Here is a 10301-nt window from a genome sequence, read left to right as displayed (position 1 = left end):
GAGGTCCCTTTCCGTTTAGGATTCAGAATAGATTCAAGGTATCTCTTTTTTTTTAATTGGAGTTTAATTGCTTTGTAATGGTATGTTAGTTTCAGCTTCACAACAAAATGAATCAGTTATATATATACATATGTTCCCATATCACTTCCCGCTTGCGTCTCCCTCCCTCCCACCCTCCCTATCCCACCCCTCCAGGCGGTCACAGAGCACCGAGCTGATCTCCCTGTGCTATGCGGCTGCTTCCCACTAGCTATCTACCTTACGTTTGGTAGTGTATATATGTCCATGCCTCTCTCTCGATTTGTCACAGTTTACCCTTCCCCCTCCCCATATCCTCAAGTCCATTCTCCAGTAAGTCTGTGTCTTTATTCCTGTTTTACCCCTAGGTTCTCCATGACATTTTTTTTTCTTAAATTCCATATATATGTGTTAGCATACAGTACTTGTCTCTCTCTTTCTGACTTACTTCACTCTGTATGACAGACTCTAGGTCTATCCACCTCATTACAAATAGCTCAATTTCATTTCTTTTTATGGCTGAGTAATATTCCATTGTATATATGTGCCACATCTTCTTTATCCATTCATCCGATGATGGACACTTAGGTTGTTTCCATCTCTGGACTATTGTAAATAGAGCTGCAACGAACATTTTGGTACATGATTCTTTTTGAATTATGGTTTTCTCAGGCTATATGCCCAGTAGTGAGAGTGCTGGGTCATATGGTAGTTCTATTTTTAGTTTTTTAAGGAACCTCCATACTGTTCTCCACAGTGGCTGTATCAATTTACATTCCCACCAACTGTGTAAGAGAGTTCCCTTTTCTCCACACCCTCTCCAGCATTTATTGTTTCTAGATTTTTTGATGATGGCCATTCTGACTGGTGTGAGATGATATCTCATTGTAGTTTTAATTTGCATTTCTCTAATGATTAGTGATGTTGAGCATTCTTTCATGTGTTTGTTGGCAGTCTGTATATTTTCTTTGGAGAAATGTCTGTTTAGGTCTTCTGCCCATTTTTGAATTGTGTTGTTTGTTTTTTTCTTATTAAGCTGCATGAGCTGCTTATAAATTTTGGAGATTAATCCTTTGTCAGTTGCTTCATTTGCAAATATTTTCTCCCATTCTGAGGGTTGTCTTTTGGTCTTGTTTATGGTTTCCTTTGCTGTGCAAAAGCTTTGAAGTTTCATTAGGTCCCATTTGTTTATTTTTGTTTTTATTTCCATTTCTCTAGGAGGTGGGTCAAAAAGGACCTTGCTGTAATTTATGTCATAGAGTGTCCTGCCTATGTTTTCCTCTAAGAGTTTGATAGTTTCTGGCCTTACATTTAGGTCTTTAATCCATTTTGAGCTTATTTTTGTATATGGTGTTAGGGAGTGATCTAATCTGATACTTTTACATGTACCTGTCCAGTTTTCCCAGCACCACTTATTGAAGAGGCTGTCCTTTCTCCACTGTACATTCCTGCCCCCTTTATCTAAGATAAGGTGACCATATGTGCGTGGGTTTATCTCTGGGCTTTCTATCCTGTTCCATTGATCTATATTTCTGTTTTTGTGCCAGTACCATACTGTCTTGATTACTGTAGCTTTGTAGTATAGTCTGAAGTCAGGAAGCCTGATTCCTCCAGCTCCGTTTTTTGTTCTCAAGATTGCTTTAGCTATTCGGGGTCTTTTGTGTTTCCATACAAATTGTGAAATTTTTTGTTCTAGCTCTGTGAAAAATGCCAGTGGTAGTTTGATAGGGATTGCATTGAATCTGTAGATTGCTTTGGGTAGCAGAGTCCTTTTCACAATGTTGATTCTTCCAATCCAAGAACATGGTATATCTCTCCATCTATTTGTATCGTCTTTAATTTCTTTCATCAGTGTCTTATAATTTTCTGCATACAGGTCTTTTGTCTCCTTAGGTAGGTTTATTCCTAGATATTTTATTCTTTTTGTTGCAATGGTAAATGGGATTGTTTTCTTGATTTCACTTTCAGATTTTTCATCATCAGTGTACAGGAATGCCAGATATTTCTGTGCATTAATTTTGTATCCTGCTACTTTACCAAATTCATTGATTAGCTCCAGCAGTTTTCTGGTAGCATCTTTAGGATTCTCTATGTATAGTATCATGTCATCTGCAAACAGTGACAGCTTTACTTCTTCTTTTCCAATTTGGATTCCTTTTATTTCCTTTCCTTCTCTGATTGCTGTGGCTAAAACTTCCAAAACTATATTGAATAAGAGTGGTGAGAGTGGGCAAACTTGTCTTGTTCCTGATCTTAGTGGAAATGCTTTCAGTTTTTCCCCATTGAGGACGATGTTGGCTGTGGGTTTGTCATATATGGCCTTTATTATGTTGAGGAAAGTTCCTTCTATGCCTACTTTCTGCAGGGTTTTTATCATAAATGGGTGTTGAATTTTGTCAAAGGCTTTCTCTGCATCTATTGAGATGATCATGTGGTTTTTCTCCTTCAATTTGTTAATATGGTGTATCACGTTGATTGATTTGCATATATTGAAGAATCCTTGCATTCCTGGAATAAACCCCACTTGATCATGGTGTATGATCCGTTTAATGTGCTGTTGGATTCTGTCTGCTAGTATTTTGTTGTGGATTTTTGCATCTATGTTCATCAGTGATATTGGCCTATAGTTTTCTTTCTCTGTGACATCCTTGTCTGGTTTTGGTATCAGGGTGATGGTGGCCTCGTAGAATGAGTTTGGGAGTGTTCCTCCCTCTGCTATATTTTGGAAGAGTTTGAGAAGGATAGGTGTTAGCTCTTCTCTAAATGTTTGATAGAATTCGCCTGTGAAGGCATCTGGTCCTGGGCTTTTGTTTGTTGGAAGATTTTTTTTTTTTTTTTTTAATATCTAGCAGTTTATTAATCAATGGAGTATACTGCACAACAAACTACCTCACATCTTTCAGGAATAAACCCCACTAAATTTGAAAAGTAAAAAGATGTCACCCACTGAATTCGGACACAATTAAATATTTGTTTGGGGAAGGGGGTCACACACTTCTACTCAATTTAGAGAAACATTTACACAGTCCCGGTCTTTTATTTTCTTTACACCCATCATGCCATGAATTCATAGGGAATGGGCTCCAACAGTTCAGGCTCCTTTCCATTGGTTCTCACGAAGTGTGCTTCTCTGGGTGGAGCAGGCTGGCGCTTCAGTTGAACCCAAGTACCTTTCTCTTTGGCTTCCTTCTTTTTCTGATCATTTTCCTTCACCCGTTTCAGGAAGCTATCCCGGCTCTTAGAGTGCTTAATATGCTCAATACGCACATTAATTCTCTTGGCAAGAATCTTGCCCTTAACTTGTTTGTTTACAATGATGCCAACAGCATGCTGGGTAACATTGTAGACTCTCCCAGTTTTGCCATGGTAACACTTGTGGGGCATTCCTTTTTGAACAGTGCCCATTCCCTTGATATCTACAATATCACCTTTCTTGTAGATTCGCATGTATGTGGCCAAAGGAACAACTCCATGTTTTCTAAAAGGCCTAGAGAACATGTAGCGGGTGCCCCTCCTCTTTCCCTTTGTGTTGGTCATTTTGGCGAATTACTGAAAGATGGCGGTTCCGGCCGAAAAAGCTGTTGGAAGATTTTTAATCACAGTTTCAATTTCAGTGCTTGTGATTGGTCTGTTCATATTTTCTATTTCTTCCTGATTCAGTCTTGGCAGGTTGTGCATTTCTAAGAATTTGTCCATTTCTTCCAGGTTGTCCATTTTATTGGCATAGAGTTGCTTGTAGTAATCTCTCATGATCTTTTGTATTTCTGCAATGTCAGTTGTTACTTCTCCTTTTTCATTTCTATTTCTATTGATTTGAGTCTTCTCCCTTTTTTTCTTGATGAGTCTGGCTAATGGTTTATCAATTTTGTTTATCTTCTCAAAGAACCAGCTTTTAGTTTTGTTGATCTTTGCTATCGTTTCCTTCATTTCTTTTTCATTTATTTCTGATCTGATTTTTATGATTTCTTTCCTTCTGCTAACTTTGGGCTTTTTTTGTTCTTCTTTCTCTAATTGCTTTAGGTGCAAGGCTAGGTTTTTATTCGAGATGTTTCCTGTTTCTTAAGGTAGGCTTGTATTGCTATAAACTTCCCTCTTAGAACTGCTTTTGCTGCTTCCCATAGGTTTTGAGTCGTCGTGCGTCCACTGTCATTTTTTCTAGATATTTTTAAATTTCCTCTTTGATTTCTTCAGTGATCACTTCGTTATTCAGTAGTGTATTGTTTAGCCTCCATGTGTTTGTATTTTTTGCAGGTCTTTTCCTGTAATTGATATCTAGTCTCATAGTGTTGTGGTCGGAAAAGATACTTGATACAACTTCGATTTTCTTAAATTTACCAAGGCTTGATTTGTGACCCAAGATATGATCTATCCTGGAGAATGTTCCATGAGCACTAGAGAAAAATGTGTATTCTGTTGTTTTACGATGGAATGTCCTATAAATATCAATTAAGTCCATCTTGTTTAATGTATCATTTAAAGCTTGGGTTTCCTTATTTATTTTCATTTTGGATGATCTGTCCATTGGTGAAAGTGGGGTGTTAAAGTCCCCTACTATGAATGTGTTACTGTCGATTTCCCCTTTTATGGCTGTTAGTATTTGCCTTATGTATTGAGGGGCTCCGATGTTGGGTGCATAAATACTTACAATTGTTATATCTTCTTCTTGGATCAATCCCTTGATCATTATGTAGTGTCCTTCTTTGTCTCTTCTAATAGTCTTTATTTTAAAGTCTATTTTGTCTGATATGAGAATTGCTACTCTAGCTTTCTTTTGGTTTCTATTTGCATGAAATATCTTTTTCCATCCCCTTACTTTCAGTCTGTATGTGTCTCTAGGTCTGAAGTGGGTCTCTTGTAGACAGCAAATATATGGGTCCTGTTTTTGTATCCATTCAGCCAATCTGTGTCTTTTGGTGGGAGCATTTAGTCCATTTACATTTAAGGTAATTATCGATATGTATGTTCCTATTCCCATTTTCTTAATTGTTTTGGGTTCGTTATTGTAGGTCTTTTCCTTCTCTTGTGTTTCTTGCCTAGAGAAGTTCCTTTAGCAGTTGTTGTAGAGCTGGTTTGGTGGTGCTGAACTCTCTCAGCTTTTGCTTATCTGTAAAGGTTTTAATTTCTCCATCAAGTCTGAATGAGATCCTTGCTGGGTAATCTTGGTTGCAGGTTTTTCTCCTTCATCACTTTCAATATGTCCTGCCACTCCCTTCTGGCTTGCAGAGTTTCTGCTGAACGATCAGCTGTTAACCTTATGGGGATTCCCTTGTGTGTTATTTGCTGTTTTTCCCTTGCTGCTTTTAATATGTTTTCTTTGTATTTAATTTTTGACAGTTTGATTAATATGTGTCTTGGCGTATTTCTCCTTGGATTTATCCTGTATGGGACTCTCTGTGCTTCCTGGACTTGATTAACTATTTCCTTTCCCATATTAGGGAAGTTTTCAACTATAATCTCTTCAAATACTTTCTCAGTCCCTTTCTTTTTCTCTTCTTCTTCTGGAACCCCTATAATTCGAATGTTGGTGCGTTTCATGTTGTCCCAGAGGTCTCTGTGACTGTCCTCAGTTCTTTTCATTCTTTTTCCTTTATTCTGCTCTGCAGTAGTTATTTCCACTCTTTTATCTTCCAGGTCACTTATCCGTTCTTCTGCCTCAGTTATTCGGCTATTGATCCCATCTAGAGTGTTTTTCATTTCATTTATTGTGTTGTTCATCATTGTTTGTTTCATCTTTAGTTCTTCTAGGTCCTTGTTAAATGTTTCTTGCATTTTGTCTATTCTATTTCCAAGATTTTGGATCATCTTTACTATCATTATTCTGAATTCTTTTTCAGCTAGACTGCCTATTTCCTCTTCATTTGTTAGGTCTGGTGGTTTTTTCCCTTGCTCCTTCATCTGCTGTGTGTTTTTCTGTCTTCTCATTTTGCTGATCTTACTGTGTTTGGGGTCTCCTTTTTGCAGACTGCAGGTTTGTATTTCCGTTGTTTTTGGTGTCTGTCTCCAGTGGCCAAGGTTGGTTCTGGGTTGTGTAGGCCTTCTGGTAGAGGGGACTAGTGCCTGTGTTCTGGTGGATGGGGCCGGATCTTGTCTTTCTGGTGGGCAGGTCCACGTCTGGTGGTGTGTTTTGGGGTGTCTGTCGACTTATTATGATTTTAGGCAGCCTCTCTGCTAATGGGTGGGGTTGTGTTCCTGTTTTGCTAGTTGTTTGGCCTAGGGTGTCCAGCACTGTAGCTTGCTGGTCGTTGAGTGAAGCTGGGTGTTGGTGTTGAGATGGAGGTCTCTGGGATATTTTCGCCGTTTGATATTATGTGGAGCTGGGAGGTCTCTTGTGGACCACTGTACTGCAGTTGGCTCTCCCACCTCAGAGGCACAGCACAAACTCCTGGCTGCAGCACCAAGAGCCTTTCATCCACATGGCTCAGAAGAAAAGGGAGAAAAAGTAGAAAGAAAGAATTAGTAGAAGTAGAAAGAAAGAAAGGAGGGAGGGAGGGAGCAAGGAAGGAAGGAGGGAAGGAAGGAAAATAAAGACGATAAAGTAAAATTAAGATAAAATATAATAAAGTTATTAAAATAATTATTAAGAGCAAAATAAACCCAAAAAACAAAAAAATGGATGGATAGAACCCAGGAAGAAATGGTGGAAGCAAAGCTATATGGACAAAATCTCACACAGAAGCATACACATACACACTCACAAAAAGAGGAAAAGAATAAAAAATCATAAATATTGCTCTCAAAGTCCACCTCCTCAATTTGGGATGATTCGTTGTCTAAAGGAGGGAAGGAAGGAAAGAAAGAACGAAGATAAAGTAAAATAAAATAAAGTTATTAAAATAAAAAGTAATTATTAAGAGAAAAATTTTTTAAAAAAAAGGACGGATAGAACCCTCGGACAAATGGTGGAAGCAAAGCTATACAGACAAAATCTCACACAGAAGCATACACATACACACAAAAAAAGGAAAAGGGGAAGAATCATAAATCTTGCTCTCAAAGTCCACCTCCTTAATTTGGGATGATTCGTTGTCTATTCAGGTATTCCACAGATGCAGGTACATCAAGTTGATTGTGGAGCTTTAATCAGCTGCTCCTGAGGCTGCTGGGAGAGATTTCCCTTTCTCTTCTTTGTTCTCACAGCTCCCAGGGGCTCAGCTTTGGATTTGGCCCCGCCTCCGCGTGTAGGTCGCTGGAGGGCGTCTGTTCTTCGCTCAGACAGGACGGGGTTAAAGGAGCCGCTGATTCGGGGGCTCTGGCTCACTCAGGCCGGGGGGAGGGAGGGGCACGGAGTGCGGGGCGGGCCTGCGGCGGCAGAGGCCAGCGTGACGTTGCAGCAGCTTGAGGCGCGCCGTGCGTTCTTCCGGGGGAGTTGTCCGTGGATCCCGGGACCCTGGCAGTGGCGGGCTGCACAGGCTCCCCAGAAGGGAGGTGTGGAGAGTGACCTGTGTCGGCACATAGGCTTCTTGGTGGCGGCAGCAGCAGCCTTAGCGTCTCATGCTCGTCTCTGGGGTCCGCGCTTTTAGCCGTGGCTCACGCCCTTCTCTGGAGCTCCTTAAGCAGCACTCTTAATCCCCTCTCCTCGCGCACCAGGAAACAAAGAGGTAAGAAAAAGTCTCTTGCCTCTTCGGCAGGTCCAGCCTTTTCCCCGGACTCCCTCCCGGCTAGCCGTGGTGCACTAACCCCTTCAGGCTGTGTTCACGCCGCCAACCCCAGTCCTTTCCCTGCGCTCCGACTGAAGCCCGAGCCTCAGCTCCCAGCCCCGCCCGCTCCGGCGGGGGAGCAGACAAGCCTCTCGGGCTGGTGAGTGCCAGTCAGCCCTTATCCTCTGTGCAGGAATCTCTCTGCTTTGCCCTCCGCACCCCTGTTGCTGTGCTCTCCTCCGCGGCTCCGAAGCTGCCCCCGTCTGCCACCCGCAGTCTCCGCCCGCGAAGGGGCTTCCTAGTGTGTGGACACTTTTCATCCGTCACACCACCCTCCCATTGGTGCAGGTCCCGTCCCTATCGTTTTGTGTCTGTTTATTCTTTTTTATTTTGCCCTACCCAGGTACGTGGGGGGTTTCTTGCCTTTTGGGAGGTCTGAGGTCTTCTGCCAGCATTCAGTAGGTGTTCTGTAGGAGTTGTTCCACGTGTAGATGTATTTCTGGTGTATCTGTGGGGAGGAAGGTGATCTCCGCGTCTTCCTCTTCCGCCATCTTCCCGGAAGTTCCTCTCAAGGTATCTCTTGAGGTGCATTTTTGGGAAGTACTGGGTTTTCACATAATTTAAAATGATTCCTCTGGCTTTACCTAAAAAAGACCCAATACACCTTTCTCTCTCTTTTTCCCCTTACTTACTGTAATAGTTTCCTTTTGCTGCTGTAACAAGTTATCACAAACTTCATGGCTGAAAACTGTATTATCTTAGAGTTGTGGAAGTCAGATCTGAAATGATTTTCACTGGGCTAGCAAGAAGGTGTTGGCAGGCCAGGGTTCCTTCTGCAGGCTCTAGGGAGAATCTGTTTCCTTGCCTCTTCCAGCTTCTACAGGCTGCCTGTGTTCCTTCGCTCGTGGGCCCTTCCTCCATCTTCAAGCCAGCAACTTAGCCCCTTCTCTCCTCTCTAACCTCTGCTCCCACCCTTACATCTTTTCTTTCTGACCAGCTCTACTGCCTCTCTTTTATAAGGATATTTGTGGTTACGTTGGGCAACATGTATAAACATGGATAATCTCCTCATCTCAAGAGCCATAACTTAATCACATCTGCAAAGTAAGGTCTCTTTTGCCATATAAGGTAACATGTTCACAGGTTCTCAGAATTAGGACATGGACAACTTGGGGGGCCATTATTCAGCAGACCACATTTAATTAGTGTTTAGAGTTTCCCTGGCAGATATGTGCAGATATCTTGATCTGAGTGTTTCAAATACAAACTATACCTAACTTTCCACACACAAGGAATGATTACTGATGATGTGTAAAGATTGAATTTTATTTTTCATCCATATTTTTAAAAATACTAATTTTTTTAAATATCTTCAGAGTATGAAAGAATTTTCATTTTGCTTGAAGGAGTGCAAGGACCTCTTGCAGTGAGGAAACAATTTATTGAATTTACCATCAAGGAAGCTGCAAGGTGGGTGTAAAGAGGAACTCTTCATTGTGTTTTTTGAAGCAGGAGGGCTGCCCAATGCAAGACAGGCGGAGGGATTGGTTCTGCCTTGCTTTTCTTTTTTGTTTTAATTAATTAATTAATTATTTGGCTCCATTGGATCTTCGTTGCTCCACATGAGCTTTCCCTAGTTGCAGCGAGCGCGGGCTACTCTTCATTGCAGTGCGACGGCTTCTCATTGCGGTGGCTTCTCTTGTTGTGGAGCACGGGCTCTAGGTGCACAGGCTTCAGTAGTTGTGGCACGCGGGCTCAGTAGTTGTGGCTCACGGGCTTAGTTGCTCTGCGGCGTGTGGGATTTTCCCGGACCAGGGCTCGAACCCGTGTCCCCTGCATTGGCAGGAGGATTCTTAACCACTGTGCCACCAGGGAAGTCCTGCTTTGCTTTCCTAAGCCCTGGCCTTCAGTCATAACTACGTCTGTCTGCAGAGGCGTCTAGATTAATACTACCTGAGGCCAACTCATTCATCCAGGTCTGTGGAGCCTTTTGCACTCCTCACAGTCTGAGGTGGGCTTGGGCTCTCAGCTGGTAATCTCGGTATTAGCTAAGCCCTATCTTTACACGGACATACATTTTCTATTTCCCATGTGAATGACCAGTCCCACGTTGTATCCCACACGGTGCCTCACGCATCATAAATGCTTTAAGGACCTTTTGGATAATAAAATTTCTTTTTCGTTTTTAGGTTCAAAAGACGAGTCTTAATTCAGTACCTTGAGAAGCTACTAGAAGAAATAGAATCCCATCACCTTCCCAACAGCGTTTAATCACATCAACAGCAGATCATAATGTTAACGCAATGACCAAGGAGGAAAAAAGAATAAGTGTTCTGTGCTGTAGGATAGAATGGGATATTGTTGATTATCCTACGATGTTTTAGTCAAGGGAACTGCCTTCCAGAGGCTAAGAAAAAGCAGTGGAGCTTTTTGTTTTCAGTTTATTTGGCGGGAAAAGCTGGCTTTTGCCTTATGAGTGTTCTTTGAAAGTATTACTTTGTTGTTTTGTTGTTACTTTTCCCAATTGAGGAAGGTGATGTTATTAATCCAGCAGGTTAAAATCAGTAAACCCTGTCGCCCCTACCACATGTGATAAGGGTTCACTCTTGAACTTGGCCGTCCTGGGCATTTCCAGAGTGACTAGGG

The 10301-nt window shown here is 41.7% G+C and overlaps 1 protein-coding gene and 1 long non-coding RNA gene across 2 annotated transcripts; one reads left to right on the top strand and one right to left on the bottom strand.

Annotated features, from left to right (window-relative positions):
• LOC113616855 (uncharacterized) lies at positions 1-9890 on the top strand. Its single transcript, XR_003431423.1, has 3 exons — positions 1-38; positions 8229-9125; positions 9845-9890. It is a non-coding gene; the product is annotated as an uncharacterized LOC113616855 (long non-coding RNA).
• Positions 3036-3591, bottom strand: LOC113616854 (60S ribosomal protein L21). The gene has a single exon (XM_027100236.1). The coding sequence runs from the start codon at positions 3553-3555 to the stop codon at positions 3073-3075; it is 483 nt and encodes a 160-aa protein (XP_026956037.1). The 5' UTR covers positions 3556-3591; the 3' UTR covers positions 3036-3072.
• Positions 9891-10301: the final 411 nt, after the last annotated feature.

Source organism: Aethalodelphis obliquidens, unplaced genomic scaffold (genome assembly GCF_003676395.1).
Source record: "Aethalodelphis obliquidens isolate GAN/ISIS:26980383/991018 unplaced genomic scaffold, ASM367639v1 scaffold653, whole genome shotgun sequence".
NCBI lineage: Eukaryota > Metazoa > Chordata > Mammalia > Artiodactyla > Delphinidae > Aethalodelphis > Aethalodelphis obliquidens.
This window is presented reverse-complemented; position numbering and strand designations above follow the sequence as displayed.

What these genes read in the sequence shown, in the direction of transcription:
- LOC113616854 (XM_027100236.1), bottom strand. Translation starts at nt 3,555, where the DNA reads ATGACCAACACAAAGGGAAAGAGGAGGGGCACCCGCTACATGTTCTCT.